The sequence below is a fragment of the Rhinolophus sinicus genome, linkage group LG09, assembly GCF_036562045.2.
Source record: "Rhinolophus sinicus isolate RSC01 linkage group LG09, ASM3656204v1, whole genome shotgun sequence".
NCBI lineage: Eukaryota > Metazoa > Chordata > Mammalia > Chiroptera > Rhinolophidae > Rhinolophus > Rhinolophus sinicus.
The window spans coordinates 66322588-66347473 of record NC_133758.1 but is presented as its reverse complement, the minus strand read 5'-3'; the positions used below and the strand labels follow the sequence as shown (position 1 = coordinate 66347473).

General features: G+C 39.4%; 1 protein-coding gene across 31 annotated transcripts in view; it reads right to left on the bottom strand.

The window, feature by feature from the left end:
• NRCAM (neuronal cell adhesion molecule) overlaps nucleotides 1-24886 on the bottom strand; it is a 299432-nt gene that overhangs the window by 32438 nt on the left and 242108 nt on the right. For 21 of the 31 annotated variants that reach the window (XM_074340545.1, XM_074340544.1, XM_074340554.1 and 18 more), the window contains 12 exons: nucleotides 24374-24485; nucleotides 21540-21724; nucleotides 19957-20088; nucleotides 11647-11790; nucleotides 10269-10380; nucleotides 8588-8754; nucleotides 8345-8492; nucleotides 6688-6812; nucleotides 6214-6243; nucleotides 4577-4678; nucleotides 249-446; nucleotides 81-151 (listed from right to left, as the gene is read on the bottom strand). In XM_074340545.1, coding sequence (XP_074196646.1) covers nucleotides 81-151; nucleotides 249-446; nucleotides 4577-4678; nucleotides 6214-6243; nucleotides 6688-6812; nucleotides 8345-8492; nucleotides 8588-8754; nucleotides 10269-10380; nucleotides 11647-11790; nucleotides 19957-20088; nucleotides 21540-21724; nucleotides 24374-24485 — 1526 coding nt within the window. The remainder of the gene's footprint in view (nucleotides 1-80; nucleotides 152-248; nucleotides 447-4576; nucleotides 4679-6213; nucleotides 6244-6687; nucleotides 6813-8344; nucleotides 8493-8587; nucleotides 8755-10268; nucleotides 10381-11646; nucleotides 11791-19956; nucleotides 20089-21539; nucleotides 21725-24373; nucleotides 24486-24886) is intronic. The other 10 variants (XM_074340564.1, XM_074340572.1, XM_074340574.1 and 7 more) reach the window with 1 other exon arrangement.

The window sequence follows — 24886 nt, the reverse complement described above, 5'->3', positions numbered from 1 at the left end:
TTGAATAAAGATATTATTTTAAAACTTTTTTTCACTCTGAAATATACTGAGGAAAGTTGAAGGCTTTATCCATAGCTCACCTTCCACGTAATCACCAAATTATCAGGCTCTGATCCTAGTCCTTCCACAGTCATGGGATTTTTATCCGGTTCTAGAAGTTAAAGAGCCACATGCATGTAAGCTTTGGTTTTTCTGAAACCGTGGAAAACTTTTCTATTTTATTTTGTGTCACAAAAGTCCTGCTTTACCTGCAGCTTTAGTCAAATACTGTTCAGATGGCTGGCTGGGCAAGCTCCTCCCGAGGCTGTTCTCTGCCATCACTCGGAAGGAGTAGTTCACATAAGGCGACAGCTTCAGCTGAGCTCTGGTCTGTGTCCCAGGAACTTCAGTTTGGTAATGCCACAGCCCTGCCTCATGCATTGCATCTTCATATTCAATGATGAATTCTGGCCACAACACACACACGCACACACACATACAGCCAAATGCAGACAGTAAATTCAGTTACCCAAGGGTAGGATAAGAAATAGGACAATCTAACAAGAGTAGCCAAACAAGAGTTATTTCACTTTCAAGAAATACTTCATTAGAATATTTCTTGAATATTTGATTTCAGAGTTCTACCATCATCCTGAATACTTAAGCATACCCAATAATAGTTCTCTAGTGTGCTAAGTTTAGTTACTTAAAACTGTTTAGAAGGGATGCACATATCCCTAGGAAAGTTTAAATATATGTAAAGATGGCCATTTTTTTTTTCCACAACAGAAGTTAAATTTAATACAGTGAGATCCCATTTTCCAATAAACAGAACGGCAATACTCAAAAGCTGAACACACTTTGCTGACTGTGATGTAGTGGAAATAAGCATTCTTATACTTTGTGGGAAGTGTAAATTGGTACAACTCCTATAGAGGACAATTTAGAACAGTTTAGAACATCTAACAGTATTTCACTCGGATACCCTTTGATTGAGAAATTGTACTTCTAGCAATTTATTTTGAATAAATTTGCTCATGCATATGCTCAAAAACACATGAAAAAGAATCTGCATTGTAACATTGTTGGCAGTTGAAACAACCTAATTGCAAACAACCTAAATTTTCATCAGTAGGACACTGATTAAAAACTTACGGTACATCCACACAATGGAATACTCTGCTCCTGTAAAAAGTAAATGGAGCTACTTCATATGCACTGAAATGGAATGATTTCTAAAAGTAGGGTATAGAATAGTGTGTGCTGGATACTACACTTGCACAAAATAAAAAGATTTATTATGACATAAACACATACATATATGCTTGAATGTACATGTATCGTCTCTCAGAGGATACACACTGATACCACTGGTATTGCCCGAGGGACTGGGAATCAGGTGGGAGGAAGACTCACTTTTCAGTGCATACCCTCTTGCATCTACTAAAATTTTGTGGTACGTACATGTTTTACCTTTGTAAAAAATAGGTATTTAGACATTCATTAATTGCCTACTATGTGCCATATTACAAATTATAGATACAAAGATAAACACTCTGTTGCAGTGCTCCAAAGCTAAGTACTTAGCGCTGTCCTTTCAATCTACCTTAATTTGCAGGCATAATCTCAAGATTCATAAACTGATGCTGTTCACATCTGTATCTGCAGCCCTCCACCCCGCACGCCGGATCGCAGACTTGCATAGTGAATTGCCTGCTCAGCAACTCTACTTGTTTGCCTTTTACAGCACCTCAAATTGGTTATGACCAAGACAACCCCATCCTCTTCCTCAACTTCACAGTGAAAACTCAGGTCCAAACCTTGGAGTCCTCCTTAGCTTCTCTCCTTCTTTCCAACTCAATAGTCCTGTTAGCTCTGCTTTTAAAATACATGCAAATCTGGTCATTTCTTAGCACCTCCATCCCTCTCAGCCTATTCCAAACCATAATCTCTTGCCTGAATTACTGTACAACCTCCTAACTCACAAGTTCCCAAACTTTCGCACTTCATGGTGTACTTATGGTCTCAATTTTTTCATGGCTCTCTTAGACAAAGAAATATCTAACATTTCCATGTAAGTAGTTAGGTCCATACAAATTAATATTCATGTCTTAACAACTTAAAACCTGTTGGGCACTGTATAACTTCTGAAACCTTGTAAAGACATGGGCCTCTACCTTCCTCACTTCCTATTGCTCATTGATGGTCATGTGGTCCTTGCTTCTTATCACAACGAAGGCTTGCAGAGATATGACATCATTACAATATGGTGACATCATTATAATATGATGTAGTAGTATCACGTTGAAACTGTAAACTGCCTCAAGCTAATATTTCATGTGGTACCAGATAGATGTCATTGTGCTCTTTAAATATCAAAATTTAAAAATAAAAAACTTAAAAAATATTCTGAAGCACTCTTGTGAGTTTGCTGAGGTTCCACCAGGTACTTCAGTGCAGTTTGAGAACCAAGTGACGATTTTCAATAGAACAGCCAGGGGGATCCATGAATCACTGCAATGAATCACTCTACTGAAATCCCTCCAATGACCTGCAAGTTCACATTCCACACCCACCCACAACTCTTTACCCCTTTGACCCTCTCTCCTACTTCACTTCCTCTTGTTCATTTCACTCCAGCCACACCGGCCTCCTAGCAGACATGTCCCTGCTCTAGGCCTTTGCTCTTTTTCTTGCTCTGCCGGGAAAGTTCTTCCCCCAGAAACTGCACAGTGTGTTCACTTCCTCCCTTCTCATGTCTTTATTGTCATACTCAAATGTTACCTTCTTAATGTGGCCTTTCCTGGGCACCCTATTCATAATTATAGCCCTGACCCCTAAATCCACCCTCCTTCCCATGCTTTATTTTGTTTTCCATGGCCTAAACACATGCGCCACACACACATATGGACACACAACCATGTGTATAACTGTACATGTGTTTGAGTCCTCTAAGAAGCGGATGCTAAGACAGAATTAGAAGTGCAAAAGACTGTTTTGGGGAAATGCCCATGAAAGATAACGTGGCTAGATAGCAGGAGTAGACAGGGAAGGTCCTCAGCCCATGATGCAGGTCTGACGTCTGTGAAAGGAGATGGGGAGGAGGGAGGAGTGTGCAGGAAAGACTCAGACTGCAGAGTGGGTCATCTCAGCCAGGTCAGCGAGGAGCCCAGGGACAGTTCTGCACTGGGTATGGCTGAGCTCCAGCACCCTCGCTCTGCTCAGTCACTGGAGTGGCTCGGGAAGAGTGGCCGCCCGTGAACAGCGGGCCCTGAGGGGACGTGCAGCGGACGGAGCCTGCTGTTAATATTCCATGCGGCAGGTTCTCTCCTGAAGGGAGCTCTGAGGGGTGTGTGTGTGTGTGCACATATTTATATACAACTGTATAATGACATTATTCACAATAACATAATATAGGTTATTAATTTTATCTTATTTGTGTTCTCAATTAAAATATAAGCTCTATATGGTCAGAGATTTTTGATTGCTTGATTTTAGAACAATGCTTAGTACATAATAGGCTCTCAATAAATATCTGTTGAATGATGAAGTGAATGAATGAACGAATAGAATAATGCCTTAAAATCTAACAGCATCCTTTTAACATAGGTAAAAAATAGTCTCCAAGAATCCTGAACAGCTAAATCTGGCTAATGTATTCAGTTAACTGGAAGACAGCATGAATGAATGAGTGTTCTGATCATGGACCCTGAAAACTCAATTGACAAAGGAATATCTTTAAATTACACAAGTTAGAGAGGAGGTGTCTCCTTAATTTCATTAGAAATATTCTGCTTTACCAGCAGGTGGAAGAAATCAACACACACATTTCAGAATAATCTTAGGTAATCATCTGAAAGGAGTTCAGGCTTCCTACAGTATACACCTGAAGGTAATAATATATTATAGGCTTGTCTCACTTTGCTCTCTTAAGTATCTTTTCAGTTTCAAGACTTTTAAGCTTACCTATACTCTAAATTTAGTAAGCTCTTCCAGTATCCTTATGGCGTGGTCCCTCACCTGAGTTTATTCCCTAGGCTTATGTCATCAAGGTGAGGTGTTGACATTGTTGAATGTGTAACCACTTTGCAATGAAGGCTAATTGGAAGAAGGAGACCTGGGACTAGAAGTTAATCAACCTGACATCAACACCCAGTTCTGTTACCAGTTGTGGGTTTGAAAAGTCACTTCACTCTCCGAGTCTCAAGTTTCTAATACATAGACTGGGCATTACAGCACCTGGTCCCCCCTCTCTTTTTCCCCCGTGTTAATGGATAATATGAATAACTTACAATGCATCATTCTACTGTGGTAGAAATTTAAGGTGATTCTTATGGATCTTAAACACAAGATAGTGTATTTGCTTACTTAACATACTCAGCAATTAATTAGGTCCTATACTATTAATAGAAGCTGTAACCAGGAATAACTCCAGCTCTGAAGAGAAGAGAGGCATAAGTACATACTTTTTTTTCTATTAGTAATGAAGCAGAGAATGCCAGCAAATATCTTGGTACTGAATTTCAATTGTACATGATAAAGTGCTTCAAAAATGGTCATTAAGTTTATCTGTGATAAAGCAAATGACACCACATACTTGTAATAGGGCTATTGTTGTCATCGCCTGGCGTCCACGACAGCTGAACACTTTTGTCGAGTTGATCTGTCAATTCTAAATCAAAGGGAGGATCTGGGACATCTGTAGACCGAACACACACATCATAATTAACCAACCATCCTTATGAGGTTCTCCTTTACTTCTGATACTATTTATAGAGAGAACCTATTAAAGACACAGCATACTGAATAGTCAATGAGCATGCAACTGAACTTAAATGGAAACCGCTGAGGTTGCTGGGAACACACAAGCACACCCAAGACAACATGTCAATGAGTTCTGCTTGCTTCTTTTTCAAATGAAATTAAATTACTTGTAATGAAAATCAGTGAAGTGGGTGTGGATGGTTCACCAGCACTCTCAGTGTGTGTTTTCTCATAAACATGAAGGAGCACAGACAGAAAAAATAATATTGAAGCTTAATTTTTAAAAAATGAGAAACAGAGAAGAGTAAATACTGAAAAACAAATACAGGCAAATACATGTACTATTTAAAGAAGACTCAAATGTTCTTTCTGAAACATGCCAAATTATGGATTTGGGCACCTCTGAAGAATATTTGTATTTCTAAGGGAATTTAAAATTGGTGCCCTCAGGTAGCCCTCAGCATGCGTACTTGAGCGATGCTCAGTACAACAGCCAGACAGGCACATGGGAAGGTGTGTTTACTCTCAGAGGACACCAAGGTACAGATACCTTTCGGGATGAAGGTGTCCCAGAAGCATGCCTACCTCTTCTAATGGCCCTTTGATCTCCAGAGACTTAATGTTCTTCCCTGGGCCTTTTCCTCACCTTGCTCCTGGGGGTAAGTGCGGCTCGTGGGGGACCAGAGGCCATATAAAAACCTAGGCACTTTTTTCCTATCAGTAAAGGGGCAATAATGCCTGCAAAGGATAGGTCTTCTATAGCATACCTAATGATACTATATAAAATCCAGCTGAGTTTATGCCACAAAATTAATTTATGTATTTATATGCTGAATAAAAATGAGGGTTCTTTAATTAAAAAAAGTTTCTGGAAATAATTTCTGATTTATTTTCCAGATTCAGAAAAATTGCACAAACTGGAAGTGCCCTCCTTTTGGTCTTTCTGTGGTGATTTATCTTTTGTTAACACACAGTGAGTTGGTTTTAGCTGATACAAAGCTCAAATGTTGTTCTAAATATCCATTGCTTTTCTATGTAAACTTATTGAAAATGGGATCCAAAACAATATTTATTTTTCCAGAACAATTATTAATAGACTGAAATAAAAATTAAATTTGCAGAATGATATTTGAAATGCCTATTTCATTCTATAAAATGTGGCTAGTGGCTTTTAAAAAACACTATGCTACTTTATAAGAAACTCGTATCAAAGAGGGACTCTAATAAATGAAATGACTTTATAAACACATGAAATAATTTAGAAAAGAGTGACAATATATTCAGTGAAAAGTTCCAGAGTTATAATGAAAAAATGATTTATAGCCGTAAAGGAGCAACACAATAGAACATATGACAGAGACTCTTTCCTTAAAGAAACAAAATGATGTGACAGAGAAAAGAAAGTAATTAGTTTTCTGCACATGTGAAATTGTTTGACAGAATATAGAGAAATAAGACTCATTAGTTTACCGTAAATGGGAGCTGGAGTTGGAGTAGGAGCTAGAAATGACATTAATATAGAGGATTTTAATCACAATTAGTAATGGAAAGATATAAGATAGCACAAGAAGACAAAGATTGAACATGATTTAAGATTATAAAACTAAGATTATAAAACTTAGCTGTGAGACATGGCACTGATAAACACGCAGTAACAATTTAGGGGGGGGAAGATTTCAATTTTAAATAAAAGTAGATTATTTCCCCCAGTTTTCTTATAAAAATATCACTAATATGCATAATCGACATTTTATTCCAGTGCTGCTACAGAGTATATTTATACTGAAATTATCGCCTCCTAGGCATCGTTCAAAGAAGAAAAATGTGGGTATTTAACTCACTTATAAAATTCTAAAACTATAACAAGCAAACAATTACTATTGACAATTCCCTTTCAGCCTCTCACAGGGCAGCTGGCTGTGCCGTGTGCATTCCAGTTCTTACCCACGACACCAAGCACAGCGCTGGCAGAGACGGTGTCCAGAGTGGTGTTGGCCACACAGGTGTAGGTCCCGCCATCATCGTCACCCACATCAGCTACCACCAACTGATCCTTGTCAACAGTGAACCTGTGAATAAAACCCATTCAGAGCAAGTGAAATGGACATCCAAGCACACCTGATGATTGCTTTACTGGTATGAAAGAAACTGTTAATTTGACAAAAAAGATGATTAAGATTTGCAACATATTAGAGCTAAAATCTTATACAATATGTATCACTTTGATAATGATTAAACTTGGAAAACAATCAGAATGAGTTAGATCTTGGGTAGGAGTGCTTGTCAAGTCGTCTGGTCTGGTGGCAGCCAGCCATGCCCCTGGAGTTTTAGGAGCTTCCTTAGAGACCAGGGGCATCCAGAGGTAAGGTGGGCAGCCCCGGTCACCTCACTAGAGGGCTTCCCTACAGCTTCTGCTGCTAAGAAACATTTGAACACCACTCAGCCAGCTCAATTTCTAACAAAGTATACCTTTTAAAATAATTTACTATTTTCTGCAGGAATTTTATGTTATTTCTGCCATGTACATAAACTCTCACAGGAGAAAGTAAATGCGCTAGAAAAGTATCACTAGAAACAGGAAGATTTACATCAGCAATCACCACTAAGAGTCTTGCAGAGGTTGCTTGTGGGCATAAAAAAGTACTCAGTAGGTCAAAAATTCACGTAAATAGGATTCATGCAAGGTTTTAACGAGGCTGCATAAGTCATTAACTGTCTTCACAGGGAATTTCTAAGTTAAAGCTTTAGCCGACTTAACCCAAAGGTCATTTCTTCATATTTTCTTCTCATCTTTATCAACTCAATTTCCATAAATACAACTGAACAGTTAAAGCATAGAACTAGATGGCAACTATGGGCATCAAGAGAAAGCCACCTAGTTCTCTATGGGGCTATTAACAAGCCACAGGGCACCATTTAGGTACGCTGCAAGCGAACCACAGCAACCACCAGCATACAGTATCCCTTCCAACTGGGGGCGATATTGTAGCTGCACACAGCTAAAATTCACACCTTCCACTCTGTACTTTGTCAAATTGAGGGCCTCACCTGGAAAACAGGTACCATCTTCCTTCCATTCCAAGGTAACGGGCTGTAACATGCTCTGGCTCTTTTAAATGCTTTTTAAAATTCTTTTTTCTTTTCTTTCTATTGGTGTTAAGTAAAATCAAAAGAAAACTACCTATCCCAATAAAATCTAGTGTCCTTTAAAACACTGACAAGAATTCAGGCGCACTCTGGTTATTAACAGATCCTATTTCTGCATATTCTGCGTATAGGATGGTAATAGAAAACATCTGTTGAGACTTCACCATACAAGGCAGAAAACAATGGACGTTGCCCAAGGCCCAAAAGGTTTTTCCCATCCTGAATTACACAGGAGACCAACACACAACAATAGACAAATATTCCCCAGGTCTTATTTCAATAACTGGATACCTTTTTAGGTATGGACATTTCACAGCAGAGAGAAAACGTGTATCTATTTTGGAGAGAACAGACTTCAGAAACTTTAAAAATATCACAGTTAAGTCATTATACAATAGATCTTTGGTTCAATAGCAGCTTATAGAGAGAAAGGAACGAAATCATCTCTGAGTACCTTCCGTCACTGGGCAGCTCATGGTCATCCTTCAGCCACGTGACAGTGAGGATTAAGGTGTGATCGTGTTTCACTTTGCATTCAAAGGACACTGTGCTCCCTCTTTGCACGACAGCATATTCAGGCTGTTTAATGATCCTAGTGGGATCTGAATTTTAAAGTTATTGTTATTCATTGCCAAAGCTGGAGAATTTGCTCAAAGTCACATAATTCTTGAAAAAAATTTGGCCACCTCTGCCTTACCTTTGATTTCTAAGTTAACTTCATTCTTTGCCATTCCTAACTTATTCTTTGCAACACATGTATAAGTCCCTGTACTCTCCTTTTGGGGCACAGGAATTCCCAAAGTTCCATTTTCATGTAAAACATAAATATCTTCATGAAGAGCGTTACCTTTAGCTCCTTTGAACCTTCATTATGGAAATAATCACAGTGAGAAAAAAACACATCATAATTGGAAGTCAGACATAATGAAATGCTGTGTTTAAGGTCAGTACACCACGATCTGCATTATAGTATCAAGTTCAGAAATGTGCGGAATCTGCACAAGAATAGTGCATGCTTGTAAGTCAGTGGAGCGAATATAACGACAGGATGTAAAATTGGAGGATTCAATGATACACGGTGTAGGAAGAATTAGGGTGACAGTACAAAGTATTTAAATGTGATGTTCATTATGAGAGATTCATAATTTAAGAAACACATTATTACATAATTCTATCTCTAAAAAAGTGATAAACTAGGCAAAATGAAGACTGCCCTTTTTGACATTTCCTCCCGCCTGTGATATATTTGTAATTCTATCTGAAGGTGACAATTCTAAAGAGATTTTGATTTCAAGGTTACAAGGGTTGTATTTTTGAAAATATCAATAGGAAAATATTCAGAGAAGAAAAAAAATACAGCATATATGTAAAGCATGTGTAGCTTCAGCTACCTGGTTAGCGTCAGAGGTGAGGACAGATGAACAGGAGTGAGGCTACATCAACCTGGACTAAGTGTTCACCTGCCCCTCACTAGGATGTCGTCTGCACCAAGCTTCTCCTCTCTAGTTGAAGTGGAGACCTGGGGAGATTATGCTTCAGTCCTACCCCCGTCTTTAATCTTACACCAGTAGGTAGAGCTCTGCACAGTGTCTGGCATGTGATAGATGATCAACAAATGAATGTTCCAGTTTCCTTTCACGCCTTCTTTCTGAGCGGTTGCCTGTGCTAGCCTGGGTTCTTCCAGCTCATGCTAAAGTAAGCAAGCTAGGAGGATGAACAGAGCTTAAGCAGGAGTGCTATATGAAAGAGGGTGTTTTAAAGTGGGGAGGAGAAGGACACAGGAGAGCTTGGCTGGATCCAAGTCAGGAAGTTCAGGTGGGAGAGGTACTAAAGATACACACTGGTAATAACTAATTCTGGTTGTGAGCTTATCGAACCTCTCTCCCACCCCAGATGAGTTTTTTATTATCAAGGAATGCCTCCCCACCAATCCCTGCAGCTACCATTCATGAGGTCCCAGTGATGCCCATGGCATTGTAAAGCACAGCAACTTTAAGTGTTTTCCAAAACAATTACATACATCTCTGCGGTTGACAAAGTGTGCTGCTAAATAGATTATACATGTGAAAGTATTTAGCACAGAGCAAGTAGTTAATAAATACAGAGGGTGTCAAAAAATGTATGCACACTTTAAGAAAGGAAAACACTGTATTAAAATTGTAATACTCAATATATACCAATAACAAAAGATGAACACAAGTCATGTGTATATATTTTTTTGGCCCCCCTGGTATTTGTGAATAAAGTTAATAACTCATAATACGATGGATACTACACTGTCTTTTCCCTACTTGTTCTCTCACTAAAATCTAACATTTTGAGAAATTGGAAGGCTTTTGCAAATGTAAATACTAAAAAGAAATAGGGCCAATACTTACCACTCAATGGTAGGTAGAGGAGACCCAAAGAAGGCACAGTCCAGGAAAGCAGGCCTGTTTGCAATGACCTGATAGTGTGTGTTTGCAGATGTAAGGATTCGTGGTGGCTCAGCTAAAAACATTTAGAAAACATAAAGAAATATTAAAATAAAACAAATAGTCCTGTTGTGTGTTTTATTGCATTTTGTTTTAAGGCCATTCGAGTTGATGATAAAGCACAACCAGTATGTCTCTGTCCTTATGTTCTCTCCAGGTATGACATTACCATTCACTCAAGGTGGAAAAATACAAGTCTTCTCCCTCTGCCTCATGCCCCACTGCATGCTCAGGCACAACATTTTAATAATTGATTTATTTATCTGTGTCTCCTACTACATTGTGAGTCCCTAGAGGGCAGGGCATGGGACATGCATTATTTTCTCCCCAGAAATGAGCACAGTATCTGGCACAAAAATCATGGCTAAGTACATTTTTGTCGAATGGCTGGCCCATCATATCCCCAGGGTGATGATGGGGCCGGGCTGGTGGGAGTGGTGGGAACACACGAGCCAGCAGGAAAACGCAGAGTGCTGATGGCTGAAAAATACATCCAGAAATAAAAAGTGCTTCCTAAACAGCCACCAATATCGTAACTGCTCAGCTCTTCTTTTGATTTACTGACCTTTATTTTAAGCACAAAGGAAAAATACCAAATGTTGGTTAGCTTCCTAACTTTAATTTTGTTTGAGAGGGGGTCTACTACAGTTAAAGAGTTGAAATATAGTTCCCTGGCACCACACAAACAATTCTCACATAAACTTTTAACAAATTGGGTATTTTGGTAGTTTTGTTCATTATAAGAAATACAGAATTCACATATACCAACCATTTCAGAAAATCTTTGAGTATGTTATAGCTTTCTAAAAATAGTGTTATGAATTAATAAAGAAATGCACATCTGTGATTTGGATAAAGGCCAAACATTATGCTTAATGATTTATTTAAAAAAATAAGAATCATGAAACTGTAATTCAACTTGTCAGTTTCTAAGGATCACACAGCAGTAACATTCCGTTACTAATAGCAGACCAATGCTATTTTCCTATTGAGGGGTTTGACACTTAGTTTACCCACCTGTGACTGGAACAGCCTGACTATTTGATTATTTCTCCAACAAAGAATCTCCCATGAAAAAAACTGTGTTATGAAGGAACATTAAGAACAAACTGTGATACCCTTTAGGGCAAGCTCTGTATGTGATCCCTCTTCCCTTATCCCTTACAGCTCCAGGTACTCTGCACTGCATACAGTGGATGCTCTACACACTTTTGCTGAATAAATGGAAACAACAGAAGTCATTAATTTAATTTGCCATGTCTTTAATAAAGGAAGAGCTTACCCAGCACATTTACAAATGCATTTGCCAGTAAATATCCATATTCGTTAGAGGCATTGCACTGGTAGACCGCACTGGATCTTTCTTGAACATTTGAAAAAATGATGGTATCGCCATCTATTTTTCTGCTGGGGTCATCAGGGGCAACTGTTTGGGTGTAAAAATAAAAAATATATATTTACTCTTCTTTGCTTAGAAGAAGTAAAGCTTGAGGTCTACATTATAGTAAGCAGAAGAGAAATACACACTGATTTAGGTATATCCGGTAAGAAAGACAATACCAAGAACCCAGGCAGAAGCCATAATTTTTCTTCCTCAGAATTTAGCTTTCACTTATCATCCTGGGTGTAGACTCGATATTCATTTAGCCTTAAATGGATTGATTCTGTAAGATTGAATATTATTTTGAGGGATGCAGGAACAGAAAAGCACAAGTTCAGTGAAAATTGCAATATAAATTCAGGAAAACATCGCCTTGTTCACAAAGAAACTGTGGTTATTTATGAGGTGAGAAGTTAATTAAGTTAATTATCAAGAGCAGACAGTAAAAACTAGTCAAAAAACATAGAAACCCTCTAGCTCCCCCCAATCTGTATTTTAAGAGTCTCATTGAAATAACTGGATAAATAAATATAGGCCTAATAATCAAATGTGAAAATATTTATTTTCCTGCTTTGAAAATTCCTGAGGGTGATATAGAAATAAATTGTGAAAAATTTCTCTTAAAGGTACTTAAAATTTCTCAAGTACTTAAAAAAATGTTAAGAACAGGATTGGTCCTTACTTAAATGGAATGGAACTGGCTGGGTAACATAATATGTGAGAATTTAGTCCAGGGCATGCCCAACAATTTGGAAGTGCTACTGGAGATGAATTCCTTTTTGTGAATAGTAAACCTGAGGCTGCGACCTCACATTGCTTTGAAAGCGCACTAAAAGGGATAATGGTGTGTGTCTCAGCATGCTGATCAAAATCAAAACTAAAGAACAGCACCCTTTCTCTTAAGCTGCTTTTGCAACTTGAACCACTTAAGTAGACTTTACTTTCATTCTAAACACCACCTTTTCTCTATGTTATTTTATTATTTTATTTTATTATTCATTTCAGGTGTACAGTGCAGTAGTTAGGCATTTATATGATCTATGAAATGTTCCCCTCGATAAGTCCAATACCCATCTTGCATCCCCATTATTGCACACCAATAATCTTTACAACATTATTGGTTATAGTCCCCATACTGTATTTCACATCCCCGTGACTATTTTGTGACTACCAGTTTGTACTTTCTAATCCCTGCACCTTCGCCCCCATCTCCCAACCCCCTCCCATCTAGCAACCATCAGTTTTTTCTCTGTATCTCTGAGTCTATTTCTGTTTTGTTTGCTTGTTTATGCTGTTCTTTAAACTCCACATATAAGTGAGCTCACATGACTATTGCACAAAGAAATTGTGGTATATTTATATAATGGAGTAGTACCCTGCTGTAAAAAAGAATGAAATCTTACAATTTGCCACAACATGGATGGACCTAGATGGTATTATGCTAAGTGAAATAAGTCAGACTGAGAAAGACAAATACCATCTTTTCTCTTTGATGACAGGAAAAGTATGTGCATCTTAAACATAATTATCACTGCATTTAGACACCTTTATCACTTTAAAATATCAAAAATTTGGCTAATCTGTGATTTATTAGCTCACTTTAATAAAAATAAACCAAAATATGGTTATTCATCCTTATTTTATTACTTATATTCAAAGTATTATGCTTACTCATTCTGCATTAGTGTTCTACTAGTGCTGTAACAAGTTACTACAAACTTTGTGGTTTAAAACCACATATATTTACTATCATACAGTTCTTTTTTTTTTTTTTTTTTTTATTGGGGAAGGGGAACAGGACTTTATTGGGGAATAGTGTGTACTTTCAGGACTTTTTTCCAAGTCAAGTTGTTGTCCTTTCAATCTTAGTTGTGAAGGGTGCCGTTCAGCTTCAAGTTGTTGTCCTTTCAGTCTTAGTTGTGGAGGGCACAGCTCAGCTCCAGGTCCAGTTGCCGTTGCTAGTTGCAAGGTGCACAGCCCACCATCCCTTGCAGGAGTCGAACCGACAACCTTGTGGTTGAGAGGACACACTCCAACCAACTGAGCCATCGGGGAGCTCAGTGGCAGCTCAGCTCAAGGTGTCATGTTCAATTTTAGTTGCAAGGGGCGCTGCCCACCATCCCTTGCGGGAGTCGAGGAATCAAACTGGCATTATACAGTTCTGTACATAGCTGTCCGACACTCTGATCATCATCAATAACGAATATATGAAATCATCTTAGATATGCCAGTTAGTTCAACTAGTGATCGGGGTATGCCAAAGTACTTTGAGTTGGCTTCTTAGCTCCTATCTATCTGTTTATGCCTCTAATATTTTCAAAATTGCCTTAGGAAATATGTTCTTCCAACCAGAAGACAAATACAAGTTCTCCTTCCTTTAACAGGGTACAGATTTCATCAATAAATGACCGCATAGGACAGCAATGCCCCACTGACCCAGGAATGAACTACAGTGGTGGTAAAGAGTCAGTACCCTGAGAAAGCAGTATACCTTAGGGCAGCCATGTTCTTTGTTCCAGATCCCAAGCTGGCTGTTGTCAGGTCTTTCTGACTGACACACTCTCAGGAATGCCCATCCACTGAGCAGCTCTTCTGAGTCTCTCTCTCTCTCTGCTAATTACTGTGAGCACTTCAGGACGCAGCACGGAGCACTCAGTGTGGGGACTGCTTGGGGGGACCCTCAGTGACCCTCACGTGTCCATTCTGACTGCATCTCTGTGGACATGCCAGGGAGTGGAGGGCCGCAGTGCATGATGAGCATTTTAGGCAGTGCTGAGGCCCAGACAGCCCTGTGCTGGCTCTCTGGATGGATAAGCAGATGGAGTGAGAAGAGTTCCTGAAATTCCTTGGGTATAGCAAGCTCTTACAAGTTACACCACCCTGTACAATGGGTATAGAGTTCCAGTTTTGCAAGATGAAAAAGTTTTTGTAGATCTCTTTCACAATAATGTGAATCATCTTAATACTACTGAGCTTCACACTTAAAAATGGTTAAGAAGCTAAGTTTTATGTTACATATCCTTTATATAAAAAAAATTATATCACCATGAATGCGGAAGCCCAGCCCAATGAACAAAACCAGTAGAATAATCTTCCCACAGTGGTGGGAATCACAATCACAACATAAGCCATTGTAAAAAGGTTTAATGCAGCTCACAGTTGTACTTTTTGATGTTATTCTTTAGCTCAAAGGCATCCGACTGTATCTGCCTTATTTCTGCTAAATGGAGCTGTCTTTGAATACTTATTTTTGGAAAAGAATTAATTTAGGAATACAATAAACCCTTTAGGTAAGACTAGTGAATAAGCAGGTCTCTCTCCATAGGGTTTGGGCTACATTTTCCTTAAGCACTTACTAAAGAAACACAAGTAAACCCAGGAACTGTCCCAGTGACATATGGAGGCTCAGTTGGTACTTGGACAAAGAATGAAATCACTAGTGCAGGGATATCTGAAGCCTTTGGATCCTGTGTGCTGGCTACTGGGTGGGAGTAAATCTCCAGCATCCAAATCGAAGTTATCCAAAGGAATAATAATTCTGGGAAGAACTAACTTCATTTGTTATAAGTGAACACTGGAGAAAAAAATTTAAGAGCATAGAATCATCACATATAACTTAAAACCCCAAAGGTAAGGTTCAGATCTGGGGTAATAGCCTTCCAACAATACTTTCCTTTATCCTAACTCTCCTGACATGGCTGGTGAAACTACAAATGCTTCCAATATTTAGATAATGAGAATAATAGCAATATGTGCCACCTTACATGTATAGAGTACTATAAATTTTAAAAATATTTTTATATCTATTACATAATTTTATTTTAAAAAGAATTTTGTGAAAAATATTAGATAGTATATGCATTTTGTGGATGAGAAACTAGAGACTGGAGCACCTACTGGTTTGTTTAACATGAGTTAACGCTCAGATTTTCTGAGTTAGTTTATTTATAAACATCTCCAAAAATCTAAACACTTGAGAGTAATGTAGAACAAATCTCTAGGTGAAGAGATGAATTTTCCTCTTCTTCTACTTATTTCATCCCCTATCAGGAGATGCCAACTGAGCCCTTTACTTTTGAGAAAAGGAAGAAGAAAGATGCCTTGGAATTTTGGGCAGATCCTGGTCCATGCCTCCATCCCCTGGCAGCTTATGGGATAATGGCTGTCAATCTCTCCCTGCAATGTCAGCATTATATGTGATTGTTGCAGAATGAGGTCTTCTGTCCATTCTCATTCCCTTCATTCCTTTCCCTCTTCATGTCTTAGAGCAAAGAAACTTTTTAACATAATAATGGTGTGACCTTACGTACTTCCATGTGGACAAATCTGAGATCTACCACAACAGACACAATTAAAGACCTCCAAGCGTTAGGCTCTCCTGCTGCCTTCTGAGACCGGGACAGGAACCACGGTGCCTACGGCCTTGGCCTTGGCCAGGGACACTTCCTGTCGGGTCCTGGGTTCTGCTTCCACCCCTTCCCAGACACTGCAGGTCACGTAGTAAAGTCAAATTTCCTTTGTGGTACCAGCTCTGCACAGCTCTGTTCTTTTTCCAGTCTTCTGTAAGTTGTTTAAACAATATTTTAGGTGGTTTGGGGCAAATTCCATATTTAATACAGTCTTTTTTTTGTTGCTTCAAGAAAAATTTAAAGTCACCTGGCCATTCCTGTGGGGACAGAGCTTTGGAGGACATTGAGATTAGAGCCCAGTTTTTGAGTTAGTTCTCCTAGTTTTGTAAAACAGCAGGGTCCAGGTCTGAAACGCACAGTCACAAATCAATGACACTGTATTCTGATAACAAAACCCAAGTTTTACCCCTCTCTCTCCCTGACCCTGCTTCTCCTTTCATAGGATTTACGTGCCCTTGGCAGCCAGAGCCTACAGAAATGGGAGGAGTGCCAGTGCTCACAAGTCAGGAATGGGAGGCTGTGTATCTGGTAATATGGTCCCCTGATAGTGTCTGCACCTTGTGGCACCTGGCGGGGATGCTGCAGAAGCACAGCTGGCCCCTGCTCCACCCACAGCAGCTGGTCTGCCCAAGGTTTCTGCAGCCTCTTAGGTGGAAGGTGTTGTCGGCAGCCCGCCTGTGCTCCCAGCTCCCTTCTGTGGCCCAGCCTAGGCCCCCCTGAGGGTCAGACTCCCTTCCCATGCCAATGCTGTGCGGCCATATGCTGCAGGGGGCACAACTCAGCAAACTGAAGATGAGAAACAAGCCCCAGTCCCGTTTCCAGACTGGTCCTGAACTTCAAAGGCCATTCTGTTCGTGGGCCTCCAAGTTCATGGGGCAAATATCAAGCAGGGCAGAAACGGGAGAGGCACAAGTCTCCTCGAACTTCCAGCAATTTTTTGACAGTTATCTTTCTCATTGACTCCTTATGTTGGATCAGGGGGAGTTCTCACAAGGGAGGATCACGTAGGGTTCACTTGGAACTTAGCTGTCTATGACTTAGTGTGTAGCCAAAAGGCCACTCAGCAGAAGCTGTAAATGGCCCAGCTGGGGAGGCCAAGGGCAGGGAACAGTGGTATCCTCGCAGTATCTTCATGCGGAGAGCTATGGGGTCCACATTGGGGCCTCACACTCATCACCTTAGTCATGAGATTAGATTCCAAACAGCATCCCACACACATTTAGCTCAGCCACCAAACGCGGAGAAAGACACCTTTCAGGGATGCTTCACTTCCCCTTGGTGTCTACATACAGCCCCTGCTCCTGGTACCACGGGGCCAGGAGGCCAGGACCCCTGTCTGCTGCCATGCCGCACGGACTTTCTCTCCTTGCTCGTCCATCAGAGTGACAACTCTGACAAACACCAGACATTGGGGGATCCCGGATCTGTAGGCACCGTAGAATTCGGATCCCATTTTTGGTCAGTCTCCTGTTTTCCTTCTAGTGGGGACTCAACAAATACTTTGGGGAATAGAAGAAATATGTTCCAACTCTTTCTGCTCTGGACCTAATCAGGTGATTTGGGGTTACAGAAGAAGGCCTAACCCGTCTCCCAGGGCCACTGTGCTGTGCCACTCCACCCCCCCAAAAATGTAGGACTTTCACAGTTGATCCTCTCCCAAAATACTTCATTTAAAGCAGAGTATCTACAATTGCATTTTCAAAGGTCTTACTACAACTGCAGGCACTGCCTATGTGGGTTTTGCAGGGCAACAAGCGGAGAGAATCGGGAGGAAAGATCAGCTTCATTATTTAATCTCCTCTTGTTCTTGTGTCACTGACGCACCTCCATCTCAACATTCCCTGCTCGAGATTACATTCTGGCTGCCAACTCGAGAATTTATCTTTCCAGCACTCCCTGGCCCCCTGCTTGTCCCACTGAGTGGCTAGATGGTGGCCCCTCCCACTTGGCTTCAGTGAAGCCGGATCTCAGGTGCAGGGTTAATCTCCCGTAAATGGACACAGATCCTCTGAGCTTCAGAGTGTGGGGCGGAAGTGCTGAGCACACGCCTTCCTTTGTTGCCACTCTATGTGCATTCCTGAGTTAATCAGGTATTGTCCTACAAAATTTTTTTTTTAAGTTCTGGGCTTTCTTCCACTTTTTCTTTCCATGTTCACTCATATGCCTCTGAGATGGTAACAGCTTCCCAATGCACAACCACAAAGTACTCTGCAGTTCTTCCTGATTCTGATCATGGTTAAAATTGGGAGTGGAAACATCTAAGCCCCATTTGCTGGCCTGTTTAGAATGTGTTTTCTCCCAGGAGCACATTTCCTTTTACAGTAAACCCAGGCTGTAGGTCTCAGAATACAGTCACAGAACACTAATGATGGGGATCTGTTCTGTCATTGACCGAAATGTCACCATGCAGCAAGTGACTATCATTACTGTGTGACAAATGCTCCCAACAAATACAGAACAAGGTGCTCTTAGTCAGTCTAGACCCATGGTTGTATGACCTTGATGGTGAGAAACAAGTACTTGCGCCATTTCGGATCTGCCAGCAGAGTTTAGATTCATTTTAGGGTAAATAAAGACTATTTCAGGAAAGACAGTTTATTGAAACTTTTGGTTGTGTCAAAGTAGAACCCCTCTTTGATTCTGGCTCGAAGGCAATGGAGATCCAACCTGCTCTTCAGCATATGCCTGAAGGTTGTTTTTATTGTGAGTAAAGAATATCTTGGCAAATTACTGTGCTTTGACAGGAGGGTGAACCCGAGGCTGGGTTTTAAACAGAAACTGATTTCCTCTCTCTCTGAGTCTAAGAGAAGGTCTGAACTCCCATAAGGGGAAAACAGTCCACGATTCTGCAGCGGGCAGCGCTAGAGGTGGGCGGGGTCGAGAAAAAGGAGACTCGGTGGGCTCTGTGGACCGCCATGGCTGTGAACTTGGGGGCAGAGCGGTGCAATATCCATTTCCAGTTCTCTCTTCCTTTGCTGTAATCCCCTCCTACTCTTCTCAGGCATTCACATGAGTTTTGTAAACTGGTCACTGCTGTGATTAAGAGACTAATGGAAGGGGCTGTGGCCACATTTTAGGGCACTATTCTGGGCAGCAGAATGGCAGCCCGGAGCAGCTGGTGGAGAGAAAGAGCCGGGAGAGGTCCAGGGAAGGTGGCAGAAGAGGTGACACGCGGTAGCCAGGACAGTACAAGAATGGCTCAAGGATGATCTCAGCAATACTCGGGGAGGGAAATTTGTCAAAGACTGAGCATTCTGCTTACGACAGTGGTCAGAAGATGTGTTCTTTGGGTATGAAATGGGATGGTGACCTCTGAAGCTTGGAGAACTTGGGAACATCTGGGCTATACTTAGGAATGAGAGCACTTTAAATTAAGACAGCCATGTTTCTCATCCTTGTTGTAGCCACTGGCTCTATTCCTAGCCTCCCCACTCATTCCCTCTGACTCCTATGATGTTTCCACAAATCACTTCACATTTTGAACAAAGAAGATAATCTGAACTTTTCAGTAATGTTTATGTCTGATCCTGTCATGCTTCCTACGATTCATGTAAAAAAACAAAAGAACTATTCCCAAGTCCCAATTAACATACCATTATGTTAATAGTAGACAATATTCAGTTATAATAAACATCTAAAGGTAGTAAGATAAAAACCTAAAGGTACTTTGGTGTCTGTTTAACTTATACATGGCTTCCCTTCCTTTATCTAAATTATTTTATCACCATTTTGTTCCCTGTTGAGACATAGCTATGCTCTGAAAATATACCGCAACTGGAGCCAGCCAGTCAAGGAAACTTACTTTCTATTGGAACTCCATTTGATAACCAGCTAATTGTGGGTTTGGGGTTGCCGTTAGCTCTGCAGATTAGGGCCCCATCCTCTCCTGGGGACAGCACAAGATTTTGAGGTGCCATGATCCAGTATGGAGCCGCTTTATTAAAGAAAGAAAAAAAACACAAAAATTTGAATCAAATAAGTATTTGAGCAAATTTAGTATACTGAACTATTTTAATAATGAAAATATGTATTTTACAAAACATTTGTTAGTTTAATTTTTCTAGAGTGAATACATTTATAAGTGATGCTTCAGAGAATTCTTCAGATTTTCAAAAGAATGTTTAAAGCAACTCACTGACACCTATGTATTATTTCTAGACCTTTTGATACAAATATCATCTCATTTTACATTAAATTAGTCAGACATCAAAGAGGTGACAGATTTACCTAAGGTTTAGACCAATTTATAGGTACAGATAGGGATAAAACACATGCATTTAAATCTGAGCCCCATAGAATATATGTAATTATAAAATCAGGAAGCAATTTAAAAAACTTTGCTTTTTTGAAAAGTTGCACAGTTAGTTTACGAGTACAGTGTTTCCACATCCCTTCATCCAGCTTTCTCTAATATTAACATCTTACGTAACCATGGTACAGTTATCAAAACAAGAAATTAACATTGGTACAACACCATTAACTAAACTACACACTTTACCAAGACTTCCCAGTTTTTCCACTAATGTCTTATTTCTGTCCCCGGACCTGTCCTGGATACCACATTGTGCTTATTTGTCACGTCTCCTTACTTAGTTTCCTCCAATCTGACAGTTTCTTGGTTTTTCTGTGTCTTTGATGACCTTGAGACTTTTAAAGAATACTAATCAGTTATTTGGTAGAACATCTTTCAACTTGGGTTTGTCTTTTTTCTCACGATTAGACTGAGGTTTGGTGTGATGGGCCCTCTGACTACATCATATCAGGGCATACATGATATCAACATGACTTATTACTGGCTGTGTTAATCTTGATCACTTGGTGAAGGTGATGCTTGCCAGGCTTCTCCACTGTAAAGTTACTATTTCCCTGCTTTCCACACTGCACTAGAAGTGAGTCAGTAAGTCCAGCCCACAGTCAAGGATAGGGAAAGTAAGCTTTACCTCCTTAAAGGAGGAGTAGTAAAAGAAATGTGTGACCAGATGTTAAAACCACCTCAGTAATTAACTTATCATTATTTTTTTTTGGTGGGGGAGAAATACTTTGAGGCTAAGCAAATATCCTGTTTCTCCTTAAGTTTTCATCCACTAACTTTAGCATTCATCATGGCTTTTGCCTGCAATAGCTATAACTGGGATTCTAATGGTGATTTTCTATTTCCCTCATTCTTTCTACATTTATTAATTGGGATTCTTCTGTAAGGAAGATTTGAGGGAATGACTTTTTAAGCTGATTTAGATGCACTATAAATGGCAATGAGATTGAAGGTACCATGAATGTTGATATAAACTTACATTTATTATTATTGAAAAACACCAAAGACATACTAAGTAAAGATTTAGGACCTCTCAGGAAGGCAAGAGCAATGCATTTTAAACAACGATATACCTTTAACTGTGACAGAAATGGTATGATGAATGGCACCTAATGCATTTTTTGCAATACATTGGTAATTTCCAGAGTCTGCTTCTGAAACCTGAATGATCTGCAGAGTCTTCTGAAAGTTCCTATAAAATGTCCGGTTGATGGGCAGTGTTCCATCTTCTTTTATCCAGTATACAACTGGGGTAGGCCTGATAAGATAAATAAATAAAGCTGTTACAAAAAAATAAGATGACCTAACTTTTTTTTGAGGATGAATTTTCCTGCAAGTTTATAACAAATTCTTTATATAAAGACCATGAGAAATATATAGGTACGTCAACTAGCATCACACTTTTATAAATAATGCTCAAACCCTTATATATAAGGCTGTAAGCTACCATTTTCACATAAGCAGAACTATACAAATTTATGGACACCATGAACTTTGACTTCAAAGATGCAGTGCGAATGCAGGAGTTACGTTACTGCATTGACCTATTTATTTTCTTCAAATCCTGATCAACGAGGCACTCCCGGAAAATTTGACTATGTCAATCAAAAGAATTACCATTAAATTACTGATATCGAGTTATAATTTTTTATCAGCTGGATTTTAAAATGCACAGAGAAAGAGATGATATACATATTTGTGCCCAGGAACTTTCACACACATTTCCATATCAAAAGGAACAATTTTTCTATTTCATAGCAGGCTATCTGATGATGTAAATGAAATGATGAGGGAAAAAGCACTCTTTTCTTAATTTCATTATTAGTGATATTTTCAAATGTTACACCAATTGATAAGAATAGATCAAACGCATGGATTACTCACACTATCTCTCATATATGTTTCTTATTACACTATGAAATATAGAGACAGATGAAAAGCCAGAACACAGGCTTAGAGCTAAAAGATCTGCTTCCAAGTCCCAGCTGTGTTTCTAAATTGCTCTCTGACCTTGGACCTCTGACCTCTTTGGGCCTCAGTTTCCTTAGTTGTCTTAATAGGGATAATAATGCTTGACTTGATTAAGTAACTTTAGAAGGTTTTCATGAGGGTTAAATAAAAATCCATTTGACACAAACATTTACTAAGCACTGAATTATAGATCAAGCACTGAGTTGTGTGTTGGAAAGATAAAAACAAAAAGGAGTGGTCCAGGCCCTCAAGAATGTCACAATATTTGTCATTAGAAATGCAAGTGGGATTAATTGTTCGTTTTTAGAATTGATTTTGGCCTACTTAGTTGAAAAAAAATAATTGAACATATATATTTGATGAAATGGCTTCTAAGATTAGATGCTGTGAATATAAAAAGAGGCAGAAAATGTGAAATCATTTTGAAAAGTTGAAGATACTAACATATGTAGAATCTGAGAGCATATTACGGTGTTTCCTTATAGTCACATTAATCTGCATCTCATATGATCCGGAGGTGAGAGGGCGATGGGAATAAAAGCATGAGGTCATAGCTTAACCAACTCATGAATTGTTCTGGAGGCCCAGTACTCCACTGAGTAGGTGCTAGGAATTATAAATATTTTGATTCTATGAGTCTTACCCTTGTGATTTGTAAGTGTTATCTTTGTTTTATAACATTCTGAAGTTCTAAAAAATTTTGGAAGTTTTATGAAATTTCCAAATACTGACCCTATTTTAGTTTTTTATATAACATATCATTTGTGGGAAGGGGAAATCACTAAATTGTGAGAATGCATACTCCCAAAAGGTTGAAGGTTGATAGAGTAACCCACTTTCTCACACAATGATGATGAAAATTGCAAGCGTTTTGTTTTTAATTCTGGTGGGAAAGATATATACTTAATGTATCTTTAAAAGGCTTTTTTGTGTGTTTTTTTTTCTAGTTTTCAATTGCTTGAGGAACCGAATGGTGTGTAGTGTGATTTCATGACATGGCCAGCAAAGGCTTCCACGCATCTTCTGCAGTAAAGTTAACTCCTGGAGGCTGATTCTGGGAAGAAATGTGAGACCGTTGAGTTAGCAGGTCAAGGAGAGCACAGATCATGACGTGATCACAGCATGTTTCTGAGATTCTAGCAAATGTTTTCAGCCAATGCGCCCATATCAATAGTACTTGCTCTGTGCCAGGCATAAGTCTTGTATCTGAGCGAGGGAGGCCTCCCACAACTCCTGTTAAGGGCACATGGGTTCTGGGGTGGCATCAATTTTGAGGTGTGCATAGATGAGACATTGGAAAGAAACTGGGCTTGTGACTTGCCAATAGGAAGTAGTGGAAGGGATAGTGTGCCGGTTCCGAGGCTAGGCCCGAAGAGGCCGCCTGTGCTTCTGTTGTTAGGAAAATAAGCCTGGGCTAGACTGTTAGAGGGATGTGAGAAACTCAAGGCCAAGAGCTCAGCTGCTCTGCCTAACCCTGCCTTCAGTCAGCAGCAGACCCTCAGAACTGTGAACCCATATCTGAGCCACCTAGCAGACCTCTGAGCAGGCTCAACCGAATCTGCTCAGTTGTGTTATAATAGATCTAGCCCATTATAACACAACTTCCCTGCAGTTCTGTAGACAAATGATCAATGATAAGTGGCTATTGTTAATAAGCCGCTAAGTTTTGAGGTGGTTTGTTACACACAGTAGAAAAATTATAATGATAGCAGTCATAGGGTCCTTACTGATTCTTACTTCAAGAGGAGCACTATTACATTTACAAATATTAATAACATAAGATTCATATGACCTATTTTATACATAATTATCAGATTTCTCTTGATGCTTGATGGAATTAGTATAAGACAATGACTCTTTCTATGATATTAATACTTCTCTACCAATTTACTGTTTTTATAAGAAATGTACATCAAGACAGAAAGTGTTAACTCACAGTCCTTCTGCAATGCACTCTAGTGAAAGGACATTTCCTCTTAATTCCTCTTTGTTACTTGCATTACCTTCTGGAGTTAAAAATGTTGGTGGCCTCTCTCTATTTGATTTAGCTGCAAAGGAGAAAATTAATATGCATTAAAAGTTATGAATATGTATTTCTAGAAACATAGTTACTATCTAAAAATTCTAATCCCTTTTCAAAACCATTTAACATTGTGAAATTTGTTAAACTACACATGCATACTTTGCCTTACAAATAGCCGTTGCTCACTCAGCCAGAAAAAGAAACAATTCTGGTTGCATAAGCACTAATAGTAAGGACTATTTTCCTTTTGTACATTGCTTTAATTTGGGTTACATGTTTATGAATTTTTTGTGGTTAGAAAAATTTTCAAAGTGTAGACATGGAAAGAAAAATCATGTTTTCAAACTATCTATCATTTAAAGTTAGTGCTCAGGTAAAAGCAAAAATTAATTGTCTACCATTTGGGAGATGCTAGTTTTTTCTGAA